The sequence below is a fragment of the Azolla caroliniana genome, unplaced genomic scaffold (assembly GCF_043228905.1).
Source record: "Azolla caroliniana isolate FFs.n. ecotype wild unplaced genomic scaffold, voAzoCaro1.0.p SCAF_1, whole genome shotgun sequence".
Taxonomy (NCBI): Eukaryota; Viridiplantae; Streptophyta; class Polypodiopsida; order Salviniales; family Salviniaceae; genus Azolla; species Azolla caroliniana.
In genome coordinates this window covers 26727808-26743724 of record NW_028230436.1, presented here as the reverse complement: position 1 = coordinate 26743724, position 15917 = coordinate 26727808, and the positions used below count along the sequence as shown (strand labels likewise).

Below are 15917 nucleotides of genomic sequence, written 5' to 3'. Positions count from 1 at the left end.
AGTAGTCGAGGACCCATGGAAAGATTGGTCATTTGGCATTGGAAAGTCGATTTTTGTGGTGAACATTAATGGTTTATACCATAAGTTGGTTGAAGATATAGATTGGTTAGCAAATAAGGTTTTGGATACATGGTACATTACTCGACATGTAAAATGGTAGCGTGGAATTTTAGATATACAATCTCTCTCTCTCTCTCTTATCGTAATTAGGTTACCCTAGCGGTAAGTTGTTACACTCCAAAAATTACATTTTGGGTTTGAAACCCAATTTTCTCACCTCTCTATTACATACATCATTCATATCTCTTAATTCACTAGATGCCACTATGGAATGTTCTCTCTCTCTCTCTAAAGTGTTAATCTTAAAGGTCATACACAAACTAGGTATTATGTGTGAGAAGAGTGAGCATCCTTGTTGAAGGAGCTTTGTATCTATCTCTTGGGCTTTATTATGTTGTTCTTGTTGTTCTCTCTCAATTATATCTTGTGTGTACAATGACGAAACAATACTCTTGTCTACAGTGATTGGGGTCGAAGTTTCATGGCACAAGTCTCTTCGTAGCTCTTTTGCTTGAGTTTTTGTTCTGAGCAAGAATTGCTTGTTAATCCTTAGTGGCATCATTGCTGCAAAGTTTTTGTTGTAGCAAGAATTACGTGTTAACCCTCAATGGCCTCATTGTTACCACACTATGTGTGGTGGTTTATTAGTTGGTCCTGAACCTTTGTTGAGCACCCCCAAGTCCAATGCATATTGCATCTAACAATCTATTTTTCACATTTAACATTGTAGAAACACCTAGTAACTTTTTACACTTTTAGTATAACATTGTATGATAAGTTCATTCACAAATATGTTGGTTACATGCTTGATACATTTTCACAATGAAACATTGTGAGGTAAAACTATACGTCACTTGTCTAGATGACATTTATCTTATAAGCCAACACTCTTGATGTTATGATTACATGACCTTACAAAGCCCATATCTCATGTAGTGATTTTCATACAACATCATTAAAACATGATAGAATAAGACTATTGCGCAATGGAATGATTTGGAGGGACCCATGGACTATAAATGTGCTACATATTATTTACATTAACACTAAAACCCATGTGCTTACTGTTTTCGAACAATCTCAACATAGGGAATGACTATGACATGGCCCATGACCCACATCTTATACACTAGTTGCTTCATCACATTCATTATATAAGACCTATTTCTTATTTAGCACTTTTTAGACCGTCTCACTAAGAGGTAAGGGCAAGAACCTTCAATTATTAAGTAGATATTTGGGACCCATAATTCCTATATAGCTTTGTTTCATGCTTTGTAACGTTAGTGTGCGAAAATGCTCAACAAGTGAAATATCTCATATGTCCTCATAACTATGAGTGCGGTGTGCAATTGACCACGGTTGACACGAGAGACAAGTGAAGATTAGGGGCTAATTGATTAACTTTTTCCATAAGCAATGAGAAATGATTATTGGTCCAAAGGCGTTATGAAGCCATCGTGTCATGTGCAAAATGTCCCCAAAGTATCTAGTTCGACACTGACATACACGCGTGCGAGCCTGCACACACGGCAAGCACATACCTTACTAGTTTAGACGACGGACAAAGATTGCTTGGATAAAATAGGCGGTCGGGTTTTCATGGCAGGTGAAACAAAAACGAATGTGAAAGGTAACTCGAAGAGTCCGAATGTAGTGTCAAAAATGTATAGAGGATACCGCACGATGTACGTGAAGGATATGCATGTATGTAGTATGTAATGGTTATCAATGATACATACACACATGTGTATGTGTATGTGTATGTGTATGTGTATGTGTGTATGTGTAGTGGTTATGAATGAATGTACGCATGATACATATACACACATACATATGTACATACATATTATGTATATGTATATGTATGGGGATTCCATGGATCCCGTATGTATCATGTATGTAGGTATGCATGTAATCGATATCATACATTATGTATGTGATATGGAACTCGGCCTATGGAAAATCGCATGACATGCCTGTACCAAGGGCGTGTGCGTTGAAAAAAAACACACAATTTTATGCAAATCACGCAGAGTTCGTTCCATCTTTCCTCTGCTTTCTAAGTTAGGGTTTCTCTTTCAAATCCCATTCTTTGTTTCTTCCTTTTTATCATCATCATCATCATCCTGTTCCTCTTCTTCTTCTTCTTCTTCTTCTTCTTCTTCTCACAGATTTGTTTAGGTTGGTGAAACAAACCCACCTCAGATGCGGCCTTACTTCCTACAGCTCTTTCCTCCCATTTTGGGAGCTTATCTGGAATGGCCCATCATCGAATTTCTATGTGAATTTGAAGGTATCGTATTGAACTTTTTGATCGCGCATCATTGGATTTCATGTTAATCTGAATGGTAATTGATTGACGATCATTTGTTTTCTCATAGAACCCTCTTTCTGAGGAAATATAACAGTTTTGTGGGGCTATGGAGTTTAAAGTTGTCATTATCGAATTCATGTGAATTTCAATTAGCCATCCTCAAGTTTCATGTGAATTGGGAGGTATTTAGATCGTTTTTTATAGCCCTTCATTGAAACCCAAGTGAATGTTCGTGAGCAAACATAGTCAAATTTCATGTGAATGTGGACAGATTGCGATTGCATGTCATCGAGTTTCATGTGAACGTGGAAAAAAATTTATCCCCCACAATGAGTTTTCTCACTTTTGCCATGTAGAAAAACCTATGTGATGGGGTGCATTTGTACAAAGCCGGAAGTGATCAAGGAGCCTCCATCACAACCAAACCAAAAAATCACTAGATCTGATCTTCAATTATCAGCAAGATTTCCTGAAAAGCTTTCAATATCTCAATCTTTGAACCAAAATGCGAGGCTAGGGCTAACCTCAGAACAAGGTCAAGCAAAACAACTTCACCAGACTAGCCTTAGAGTGAAAGGACTATCAGGTCCTCTTCCACAAGTGCCAACAGAGTCTCTCAGAAGGAGAGATGGAGATGATAGGAATGAAAGGAGTGTTAGAAATGAAAGAAATGAAAGCTATCCTAATCCTAAGGATGGAAGAAAAGATATATTATACCCTAATCCAAGGTCAGGGCCGCTTGATTCTGAACGAGTAGCGCATGTTGCAGCAGGATGGCCTGCATGGCTTACCAGTGTAGCAGGGGAGGCGGTGCGTGGTTGGGTTCCAAGAAAGGCAGATTCATTTGAGAAGTTAGAAAAGGCAAGATTCTTATTTCTATTTTTTGTGTTTCTCTGACCACTTGTTTTAATTTTGTGGACTGAAATGACTTTTAATTTCATTGTATTAATTAGTTCTTAAGATGCACGGATTCTTGACCTTATTTTTCTTTGAATATGAAACTCTACTCAATAAATTGGACTGATAAATCATTTTTGCAACATTTGAAGGCTTTGTCGATATCCATAGAAAACATGAACACTAGAATTGATTGGATTTAATTCAACTTTGGAACATTGAAGGGTTTTTGTGACATCTCTGAGACATGAACTGCTTGGATTGATTCATGTAATATAAACACCAATACAAAATACATAATGATGAAGCGATAATCCCCAGGTATTCGTAGATGATGCAAATTTACTAACAAAACTGCGTGTAACGATGCAAATTTATTACTAACTATGGTTTTAACAATTCAAACGTACTTAAAAGTTATTGGTTGTTCCAATAGATTGGGCAAGGGACATATAGCAATGTATACAAGGCTCGAGATCTGGACACAAGGAAGATCATCGCTCTCAAGAAGGTCCGGTTTGATAATCTGGAGCGAGACAGTGTGCGTTTTATGGCAAGGGAGATCATAGTTTTGCGACGCCTCAATCATCCCAATGTTATCAAATTGGAAGGTCTTGTAACATCAAGAATGTCATGTAGCCTTTACCTTGTCTTTGAGTATATGGAGCATGACCTTGCTGGCCTCTCCTCTCACCCTGAAATTGTGTTCACTGAACCACAGGTTCATTTCACTGCTATAACAAAATATTCCTGTCTCATTGTACATTTTTTAATGCAATCAAGTTTTAGAATATCAAAGTTTGTGTTTGTTTTTCTTTTAAAACAGGTGAAATGCTACTTGCATCAGTTGCTCTCAGGCCTTGAGCATTGTCATACAAGAGGGGTATTGCATCGTGACATCAAAGGATCAAATCTTCTTCTCGACAACAATGGGATTTTGAAAATCGCCGATTTCGGTCTTGCCACTTTCTATAACCCTGAGCAAAAGCATCCATTGACGAGCAGAGTTGTAACGTTATGGTACCGGCCTCCTGAGCTTTTACTTGGAACTACAGAATATGGTATAGAAGTCGACCTTTGGAGCACAGGGTGCATTTTGGCAGAGTTGCTAGCACGCAAACCAATTATGCCAGGAAGGACAGAGGTACTGAAAGCCTTTACATAAGAGTCTTTTAATATCAATCCAAGTTCAGACAAAAAAAGAGGGCACAGAGAGAGCATAGCCCAGATGATTGCAGTTAAATTTTGTAAGGTTGTCTAGCACAGACCAGAAAGTTACACGTTCAACCCTGACATCCCGTGGTGGCCTCTTGTAAAATACTGCATATAATGGCATTAGTTAGTTAAAACTTGGCTTATCACCAGGGTATAGCCCTGATATATATATAGAGAGAGAGAGATTACTGGAAATGCTGACCCTTTGGATTTCATACCCATATTGGCCCTATGGTTACTAGTAGAGTCTTGTTTACTTTTAGTAAAAGTTTAGTACAGGGAGATATACTCGCAGCTTTAATTCTCTTTTGTGGTTTATATCATATGCAAGACAACAATGCCTATTGAGTGTAACCTGTTGTTGGGTCTAGAGGATCAGAGAAGTTAGTTTTTTGTCTCTAGTTTGAACGAAGAATGTTGTTCTCTCTTTGCAAGAAACATTCAAATTTTAGTTGTTCATTATGTGGGAGTAACACACATTGATTTCACAATTTGATGCATTGACTGTTGTTATATGCAATCATAGTAACGACTCGTCGACCTTTAGGAACTAATGAAAGAGAGAGAGAGAGAGAGCACAGAAAAAAAAAACTTAGGTAAAGAAGAGCATAATTCTTTTTATTCCTTGAGAGATGAAATCTAAATATTTTATGCATATGTATGTTCCGCATTAATTTCATGTTTCTTGTGTAGGTTGAACAATTGCATAAGATATTTAAACTGTGTGGGTCACCCTCAGAAGATTACTGGAAGAAATCAAAGCTTCCACATGCAACGATTTTCAAGCCTCAACAACCGTACAAATGTTGCATTTCTGAAACATTCAAAGATTTTCCACCGGCTGCATTATCTCTTCTCAGTACCCTACTTGCTATCGAGCCCAAAGAGAGAGGAACTGCCACAAGTGCAATGAAGAGTGAAGTAATTCCTTGTTCTTTCAAAAACCATATTTTTGTTTTTTTTGTTGCAGGGAAAAGGTTATTATAACTATTGCTTTCTATGCTATTTGATGCGTTCTTTTCAGTTTTTCACCACAAAACCCTATGCGTGTGAGCCTTCCAGTCTTCCTCAGTATCCACCAAGCAAGGAAATGGATGCAAAACAACGTGAAGAAGAGAATCGGAGGTATCAAATCCTAGGATACAATAACCTAATCTTTCATTGATAGGTGGTTGGCTCAAACCTTTGTATCAAGACTTTTCCTTTCCACATTGTAGACAAAGAAGTCTTGCTGCCGCTGGAAAATCTGCCGGTGTGAATGCTCCATCAAAGAAAGTAGCTAGTAAGGATCAGCAAGGGGCAGCAGTTCCTGCTCCAGATGCGAATGCGGAACTGCAATTGAGCATCCAGGTATGTGAAAAGAATGAGAATGAGTATGAGCATTATAAGTACGAGTAGTCTAAAATTTTGATACTCGTTGGTGTTCTCATAATACTGAACAAGTTAGGGGTAATTTGTTGTTTTTCCCTGATATATTCAGGTATGTGAAATGCCTGAGAGTTTGCATACAATAATATTACGAGCATATACATGTACTCATACATTAATGGAGCCAAGTAGGCCAGATTTAAGCTTGTAAATCAGTTATCTCATTGAACAGCAATTTGGTCATCCATAAGTTGGGATGCATTTTTGGTATATATAGGTCTTTTAACCTATTGTATACCTGTAAGAGCAAGGGCCAATTTTAACCAAAAAGTGGCATCATTTATGTATATATGATCACATTTATAATGGTTGTGATTTCACAACATTATCTTTGTGCAAAGAATGTTATGTGCAAGGAGAGGAGAAATGAGACCAAAATTTGGCTGTTGCATTTTGCAGAGGCGGCATGCGGCAGCAGTGGCTCATCCTGGCCAACGGAATTTTAATGCCAAGAGCAAGAGCGAGAAGTTCCGCCCAGCTCACGAAGAGGGAGCAGTGGGCTTCTTGATGGAGCCCCCACAGAGACCTACTGAAAATCATCATAATTCAAGCTATATACAATTACCTTCAGATGTCACAATATCCTCATCCCTGTCCTCAAAATCCGGTCCTATGGGACCTCCAACATCAGGGGCATTGAGGATGAAAAAGTCAAATATGAATATTGAAGATGTTCGCATGGCTCCTGGCCGCCCTGTCCATCGAGTAAAATCAATGACAGTTTCTCAATCTGTTGACTTGGCACAACAACTGCCGCCCAAGGTTGTGATGAATAGGGAGAAGGATGCACGCAAAGAAGTTAGAGTCTTGAATCGGCATCGAGAGAGGGATAATAATAATAACTCATTAGATGGTTCTAAGAAGTATAACCCAAGGTTGGAACAATTCGAAGTTGCGGAATTTTCAGGTTCATTCAAAGGGGGGCGCCCACCTCTCCCACCAGCTTTTGCAAACTAATCCACGTATGTATGCATTTGCACCTATGTAGGCATTATCGAATGTGGGTGGTGTTTGATGTTATTGACAGCGTGTGGTGAAAGAGAAACTACATAGATATGGATGTGTGATGATATGGGCGTACACCTATTGCCATTGTACAATGTTTGAATGGGATGGTTTCAATCCAAGCCCTCCCTGTGTATGGTGGTTTGCTGGCATGACAATAATATATTGGATCCAATATTGTCAACTTTATTTTTGTCCCACCTCATTGGGACTCAGAAGCATTTCATGAGATTGTTATCAACAAAATAACTTTGTTGGGTTCCAAAATCGTCAGTCAACGAACATTTACAAACAATAAAGTCGAACGGCGTTATATTGTTAATGTTCAGGATACATGAGTGAAACTATTATAGCTCAAAGTGGTTTTGTGACTTCTCGCAAGCACTCTTGGAATACAATATTATTCCTAGCAGTGGATCAGTCGCAGCAAGAAGATAATGAAGAGCATCTTGAGCTATTGCATGTTATAACCTAGCCTGTGTGTAACAAAAAAAAGAAGATTATATAGGAATACACTCCTTAGACTCTCAGAGCTTAATTTGTAATTTTTTATGGACAATGTAAAATTATTTTTATTTGGAAAGGGTAAAATTGGACAACTACTTTGTAGGTTTGAAATCAAGCCATGGGTTTGGACTTAAGTTTTGGAATTCATCATATTCAAATTAATTAACATATATATTTAATTCCCGCCCTTAATGAAAACGCATTATTTATGACTGCAATTTCTAAGCAGGTACATATATGTAAATTTATGATGTACATCTCGTATTACAATGTAAAGGCTTTGTATTCCATTTTTTGAAGAGGTTGATCCTTCACAAAGTTTGTTAACTTTGGAAGTGTTTTCTTTTATTTCATAGTTTACTTAATAACCAAAACAACATTCTCGTATCCAATCTTCTACTTAATGGATCCTAAACCAGGATGAGTTACCAAGGGGATCAAAGGCATCATGTGGTGTAGTATGACTTGTGTTAAGTGTAGGCAAGAGAGCTTGAGGGTATGATCCGTGTGTAACTCAATGTAACCCTAAAGCATAGTAGAACATGTTATGTATAAAAAATGACTATCATGTGGCCATTAAGTGAGAGTGATCAATTTGTGTCGAAGGCATCTTTCAACAAAGAACCCCATTTCTATTTAGAGAGAAGTATAGGCTTTGTAATGGTGCATGTCAAGACTTACAACATATTTAGAGTTTTTGCTAGAAAATACTTGTGAAGGATACAACAAAAAGTCATCTCTCACTGGCTTCAATTATTCACATCGAGTTCTTGAATGACGTTTCCTCATGCCCCAAAAAAAGAAGTAAAAATAGGCTCTTCCTTCTCCAAAAAAGTTGTCGTGAGTATAACCTTATGGCCCCGAACATTGTGTTTGTTGCTTTCATCCTTCTCTATAAGGCCTCAAACATACAACTTGGCATGGTTTCATAAAGTTAATGGATTCTTACATGCAAGTGGATGTCTTTCTTGTGAAGTGTGTCGTGGGTCATAGGGCTTGCTTCTTTCCAATTAGCCCTTCTTTCATGTTATGTTGCCAACAATCACTCGCACACATGCTAATTACTATTAATTAAGGATTCACCAATCATTGACTACACTTTCTTGAGGCTGAGATAAGGAGACAATAACATATGGCATTGCTTCCTCACTTAACATTCATTTTTAATGTTAAATAGGTAATTGGAAATAACGAGAAGATTTAGTATTTGATTGATTTATAATGATAATGATAATTATTACTATGAACAAGAGTAAAAAGTGAATCTCAATTACTACATCTGAAGAACTAACTACCAAGTTAATTAAAATGAAAAGTTTATCTACATTTGACAACAACTTTTAAGACCTGTAGTTAATATAAAAAAGGAGGGAAATTCTACAAACCCTCATAAAGCACACTCCTTTAACGAGGCCCATAAATCACCTTATACTAATTGGCATATTAGTTAGAAGTTCTAATTCCTCAAATTACCCTTCTTATTATTTACATTTACCAACCTTCCATTTATATCCTCCAATTCTTGTCTTTGCATGCCCTTGTCTACACGACATTCCCATGGGACAAGGTAATAACGCAAACGAACCAAATTCCCTTGTTGATTTCTCAAAGAATCCTATGTTGTTGTGTCCTTTCAAAAAGAACAAACTCGCAAGGTTGATGAGGAACCCCACATGATGAAGCATGTAATATGTCATTTTCATGCTCATGTATTTCTCACTTTGAACGCTACCTAATAATGTTATACAATGTGATGGTACCTTGTTGGAGGAGAGCTCGTATGTAGTTTTAGACGATCCACCTTTGGGTTGCCTTTCTTTTTTGTTTATGTAGCATTTGTTTGCATAAACATGCATGCACATACTCCTCTGGTAAGACTTGGGGGAACTTGAACTAGGGATGGTATTACACGTTGTTATAATGCTTCGCCGTCAATCACATCCAAGTTTTGCTTTCCACTCAAGGACAATCTCATTCAATCCCAACAATATATTTTGCCATACTCACAACGTTCATTAGCAACATAGAGCCCCTACATGTTACAACGCTACATAAAAAAGTTTCATTGATCCCATTGGGCATACTCAACATATATATATATATATATTTATCCATCATATTTGTTTATCGATCTCTTCAGTTGTTGGCTTGTTAGTTTACACTATGGCATCAAAGTTGTATTAATTGAGACTTGAGAGAACCAAACGTTGATCCTTGTCATGGGCTAGTGACTCTTTGATAGACCACAATTAGTCTCATGTGAACATTAAGAAGACACACACACATATATTATATACATATATGTGTATGTATGTATGTATGTATGTATAATGTATCTAAAGTCGTTCATCTTGTCCAGAAAGTCTCATGAGAATTTGTCGAGCAACCCGAAGGATTTCAAGCATATATGTATGTATGTATCTAAAGTGGTAGAAAGTTTCATGAGAATTTGTGGATCAACCCGGAGGATTTCAAGAGACGGGAGGATTGTGTTGTCCGCCCGAGTGTGAACACGACGACGGCCACAAAGAGAGAGAGAGAGAGAGAGAGAGAGAGAGAGAGAGAGAGAGTTGAGCGAAAAAAAAAAAAGCAAGAGTGGAGAGGGGAAGAAAAAGTGAAATTGTTTTTATTGTTGCGCTCTCTATCGGTAACGGAATCGAGTATAAATACATGCGTTGGAAAGCCCTCGATTAGAGCTTCGTAACGAGATATAACAAGTTAAATTTGGTGGTCTATGCGAGAAGCAGCGATTAAAATAAGGAATCTTGTGTTGTTGGCATCCACATACTCAACACACATTGCGGGTCTTCGATTGTATTCATCAACTTCGACCTCTTCAGTCAGGGTGAGTTCCGGTTGTCTTTCTTGTTCATGGAAAATTGTTTTTATCCCGGATCACTATCACATCAAGAATAATGGATATAAACATGAATTCCTCTCAAATTGTGGGGGATATCGATATGGAAACAATTGATCAAAAAAAAAAGTAATGTGATGGTTTATTGTAATCGTGAAAGGGAAGACATTGGAAACTCTAAGAGGTTTAAGGGAATTGAGGAAATTAATGAGAAAAAAGCGACATATGCCGAAGTAATACATGTAGATGAGGTTGACAAGGATAATTGTAATTGGGATACTTGATGGGAAATTGTCAATACCTTATTGTCTAATATTGTGGAAGAAAATGAAAATGCGGCGAAAGAATGCAATGATGAGGATGTGCATGATGTGGATGTTGATGCTAAGGTAGCGTAGCAATCTTTTGATGTATTCTATGATCGTGCAGTTATATTATTTTTTACTGGGAAACTCCCATACATTAATTGGATTAAACAATGGTTGAACACAATTGTGTCACCAAATTGTGTTGAAAATATATATGCAGGACCACGAGGGTTTTATGATGTAGTCTTTCGTTCACCGAAACATCGAAGTGCATTGTTGGCTAAAGTTCCAGTGTTGTTTGATAAACGATTGTTGCATGTAATGCAATGGTCCCTTGTTGTGGACTATCATGCTTTGTTGAAACAAGAATGCCCTGTTTGGGTAACAGTGGATTGTAAGTATGCTTTTTTATGGCCACTTTTACTAGAGTTGATGAATCAAATGGGTAAAGTGTTAGTATCTCCACATGCAAATGCTACAAATAAGTGCAGATTTTGTGTGTTATGGGATACAAGTCGTAAGAGGCCAAGATGGGTGCGTATGAACACACCTGGAATGAAAAGACTTTGTTTTAAATTGAAGTGGGAGACATTTGCAGGTCATTGTTTTGGATGTGGTGAATGGGGTCACTTTATGGCGGAATGCCATTGTCATTGTCCTTCAACTATAGAGGTTCCTAATGAAGGGAATGATAAGGAAGGAGTTGGGAGAGATGTTGGTGTGTCAGATATAGTGGTTGTTATGGATGAAGGAACATCACCTAGAGCAGGTTATAAAGAGGTTTCACTTCAAGGTTTGGGCCCTAAGAATAAGGGAACTCAATCTATGGATATGGAAAAACAATTTTTGGTGGTTATAGATCAGGGGAAAAAACCCCTAGATAGAACTAGTAATGATGTTGTTGTTGAAAAGGATTGGCATTAGGTTAAGGGCAAGTCGAAGGGCAAATCAATGAATATGCAACGTAATAGTTTGCCCACTACTCGTGAGACTACTTGGAAAAGTAATTCAAGGACTAGGGAGGGTCCTCGAAAAGTTCCTTGGCAAAGACAATTTAGGGATAAGGGATTACCCCTTCACCTTCAATTTGATTCATTGGGACGGGTTGTAAATTCATCGAATTCTCGAGTTTTTCGTCAAGCTGGAGAACCTAAACAAAAGAGTTTGATAGACAACTCTAAGGATGTGGTTCATGAAAATCCATATGTAGCATTGGAACATGTTAGGATGACACTTGAATCAAATAGTACATTAGATTAAATAGAAAATAATAATATGATAATATAGGAGCGGAGAAATAAATGACACGAGTATTTATGTGGTTCGACTAAATTAGCCTACGTCCACGGAAAGGGGAGTGATTCCACTATAAGAAAATGTAACAGAGAGTTTACAACAATTAGAGAAATTATTCTCTAATTAAACCCAACACCCAAGAGAATAACCTTACAATTCTCTCACAAGAATTCTCTAAAATGGTGTTTCCTAACTCTCTAATTCTCTCAAATCTCACAAGCCTACAACTCTTGGTGGTCATCCTTTTCTTAAATGACAAAGGCTGCCTTTATATATATAGCCCTCACTTCACTAACTTTTGCATGATAATGATGCATGCATGGGCCTTTATATATATAGCCCTCACTTCACTAACTTTTGCATGATAATGATGCATGCATGGGCCTTTATATATATAGCCCTCACTTCACTAACTTTTGCATGATAGTGATGCATGTATGGGCCTTTATATATACTTCATGCATATAGAGACGTGGCTTTTCATAAACCACAAAAATTAATTCAAGTCATTTAACAGAACATGCTTTGACTAGTTTTATGACATCGGTTGCTCTAAAGGAGCAAGTGCATTCATAACATTGTTGATTGAATGAAAGTGGTAACATGGAATGTGAGAGGGGCATGTTCTCCTCATAAGAAGTATATATCATGGCAAACTTTATTAAGTAAAGAATGGGATATATTATGTGTAGTTGAGCATAAGTGTCATGAGTTAGCAGGATCCACAGTTCATTTGCGTGGATATTCATCATTCTATGCAGGACATCTTAATAATCATTATTCAGGTGTGGTATTAATCGTGCGGGATAAGTATTTTCCTCAAGTGGTGCAAAATGATCCTTATGGTCGGTTTTTGGTTCTAGAAATCACTTTTTTGGTGAGGTTGTGTGGGTGGTTGGTATTTATGCCCCTAACCAAGCCACTCAACGTATTGCATTATGGGGCTCACTCCATCAAACCCTATGTGTGGGCCGTCCTAGATTACTTAGGGGTGATTTTAACATGTGGGTTGATGCATCTCAATCTACGTCTGAACATTCAATCATGGATGATCCTGAGCAACTTGCTTGGAATTCATTGGCTATGGAGGTTTTGAAGTTGGATGTTTGGACATGGTTGCATGGGAATGATCAAGGTTTTACTTTCCAATCCGCTCAACATAGACAAACATGGAGTCGGTTAGATAGAATGTATGTGATGCACAATGATTCTTTTTTACCGACATCACTTCATATGACAGTTTTACAAGATGTAGGAACTTCATATCACTTTCCTATTTGTTTGGAGATTTGTGGTCATGCAATTGACATATATAAATCCTTACTTGGAAAGCCTCCATTACGCTTTAACTATTCTCTTTTGCTTCAACCTCACTTTGATTCTCTCATGGAGCAAATTTTGGTAAATTTTTCACAAGAAGTGAATCTTAAAGGAGTTAAAGCATGGGATATCACATTACAAAATATTAAGATCGTTCATCGAATGTATGGAGTAACTAATGCTCAACGAAGAAGAGGTCTTCTTCTAAAATTCTCACAAGTTCTCTCTAGGTGTAATGCATTATTGATACGTGCACCTTTAGATGAGGAGCTTTTGGGTATTCAAAGTCAATTGCATGTTATTATTTCTCAGTTGCAATGCCAAAGTTATTGTTATGCGAAGATGCAACAATTGAGGGATGGGCTCATAGATAATCAATGTCAATCCCATTTGTTTTTCCAAGCGTTACATCCTACTTATACTCGATCTAATGTGGTACATGTGAAGCAAGGTAATGAATGGATAGTGGATCCTACTAAAATAATTGACATGTGTATTCATTACTTTAAGGAGTTGATTGGCCCATAATTGTTAATGACAAATGAGGTGAGTAGAGCACGTCATGAGTTTTATGATGTGCTTGTGTGTATTGTGCATGACCTCATTAGTCATGAATTGGGTGTGGATTTCATTAAGGATGAGGTGGACATAGTTTTAAGGTATCTTCCTAGTGGTAAGAGCCCTGGTTGGGATGGCTTGACAAATGAAGTTTTTAAGCGATATTCACAGATTTTAAAGGGGCCCTTAACTTTGATGTTTCAACATTCTTGGGATTCTGGTCGTATGCCTCAAGCTTGGAAGGTTGGTCTAATTAAATTAGTTCCAAAGGTGGCATCTCCAGAGTCATTTCATCAATGGAGACCTATTTCTTTGATGGGGGGGTTGTATAAGATATTTACAAAGGACTTGGCAAATAGATTACAAAAGTATTTGCCAAAGTTGATACATCCCGCCTGATATGGTTTTATTGCAGGTAGGAATATATTGCAAATGTGTTGAATGTTCAAATGGTCATGGATTATGCTCGAAACACTCATCAAGAATTGATTATGGTGCAATTAGATTTGGAGAAAGCTTATGATCATGTTAATTGGTCCTTTGTTTCTGGGTTAATGCATACAATGGGCTTTGGACATCGTATGTCTCGCCTCATATTTTTATCAGTCATGCTTAATGGAGGAGTTACATCAGATATTGCCCTTACAAGATCCGTTCGTCAAGGATGCCCTATAAGCCCGTTGTTATTTGCTATTGTTACTCGTCCCTTGTTAGTGATGCTATCAAGGCTTGCAACAAATGGGGATATTGTGGGTCTACACCTTCCGTTTGGAGGGCAAGTAGTTGCACAAACTTTTGTTGATGATTCTTTCATGTTTCTACAAGCCTCACGAGAGAATCTTGAGAAGGGGATGCTTGCATGGAACCAATTTGCATTGGCTTCCGGATTACATATTAATTGGAGGAAGTCTAGTCTCATATCATGTACTGAAAGGGATTTGGAATGTTTAGGATGGCAAGGATCCGTGGTGAAGAAAGGCTCTATTTTTCGACACTTGGGCTATCCATTAAGAATGAATATTACAAATGGTCAATTGGTTGAATGGATGTCTAGTAAGTTGAGGGATAAGTTCATGTATTGGAAATCACAATCCTGGCCATTTCATGTACGTTTGAAGGTTGTACAATGTATTATGGAACATATGATATTATATTACTTGCCATTGCTATTGTGGACAAAGAAGGCTTTGCATTCTATTTTGCAACCTCTTCGATTTTTGTCGTGGAAGAAAAGGGATAAGATGGGAATCACTTGGGCCATGGAATCATCTAGCAACTCCTAAGCGCTTGGGGGGAGCTTGAGTATTGAACTTATCTAAGCATATGATGGCTCACAGATTTTCATTATTACAAGACATGTGTTCAAACTCATAACCACGGATATCTATTGTTCAATATTTCATTGAGAACAAGGGTTTAGCACATGGGAGGACAACAATTAAGGCTTAATGGTGGCAATTATAAAATGGATGTATTTCACTTAGGATTCCGGGCTCTACATGTGTTCAACACTTGGTTACCTCATGGCAAGAAGCACTCTTGTTATGTGTATGGAAACCATCATCTAGTAGAGAGCATTGTAATTCTTTGCAAAAAGAGTTACTTGTGTCTTCTCGGTTATTATGTAATCGTTTGTTTCGTTTGGGGGTCAAAGAGGTGGGAGATATAGTTGAGGCTCCATCTCAAAGAATTTTGGAGTTTGTTGAGGCACGACAATTATTATGCATTCCGCCTAATTATGGGTTTATTTGGCAACAACTACGAAATATTCCATTGATGCAAGGTTCCTTACCTCTACAAATAGGAGAACAACCGTGGATTGATTGGTGTTTAAAGGGTCAAACATCGTCATTACAAGTGACCACTAATATTTTGTATCATTGCTCTATTGAGTCTCTTGGATGGTTATCATCTAAGGTTGAAGAAGAATGGAGATTACACAAATCTAATAATGGGTGGTGGCAAATCTTACAACGTAGTTGGCATTCTAAATTGCCACTTGTAGCAAAGGTATTCATTTGGAGAGTTTTGATTGGAGGATTGCCTTTGGGATTAGCTCTAAAGCGTCGTGGACTAACAACAGGTAATTGCTTTTTTTGCACTGTTCAAATGGAAGATAATACTCATTGATTTATACAATGCCCGATTG

At 37.7% G+C, this 15917-nt stretch overlaps 1 protein-coding gene across 3 annotated transcripts; it reads left to right on the top strand.

Annotated features, from left to right (window-relative positions):
• The first annotated feature begins 2023 nt into the window (after positions 1-2023).
• Positions 2024-7521, top strand: LOC147869340 (putative serine/threonine-protein kinase At1g54610). 3 transcript variants are annotated; one of them, XM_087328323.1, is made up of 9 exons: positions 2024-2356; positions 2445-2559; positions 2734-3238; positions 3711-3995; positions 4101-4418; positions 5183-5410; positions 5514-5614; positions 5707-5839; positions 6317-7521. In XM_087328323.1, the coding sequence occupies exons 3-9, from the start codon at positions 2747-2749 to the stop codon at positions 6872-6874; spliced, it is 2115 nt and encodes a 704-aa protein (XP_087184449.1). In that variant the 5' UTR covers positions 2024-2356; positions 2445-2559; positions 2734-2746; the 3' UTR covers positions 6875-7521. The 3 variants fall into 3 exon arrangements, with proteins under 3 accessions (XP_087184449.1, XP_087184433.1, XP_087184440.1); XM_087328307.1 differs by lacking the exon at positions 2445-2559; XM_087328314.1 differs by lacking the exons at positions 2024-2356; positions 2445-2559 and having other exon boundaries at positions 2569-3238.
• The last annotated feature ends 8396 nt before the right edge of the window (positions 7522-15917 follow it).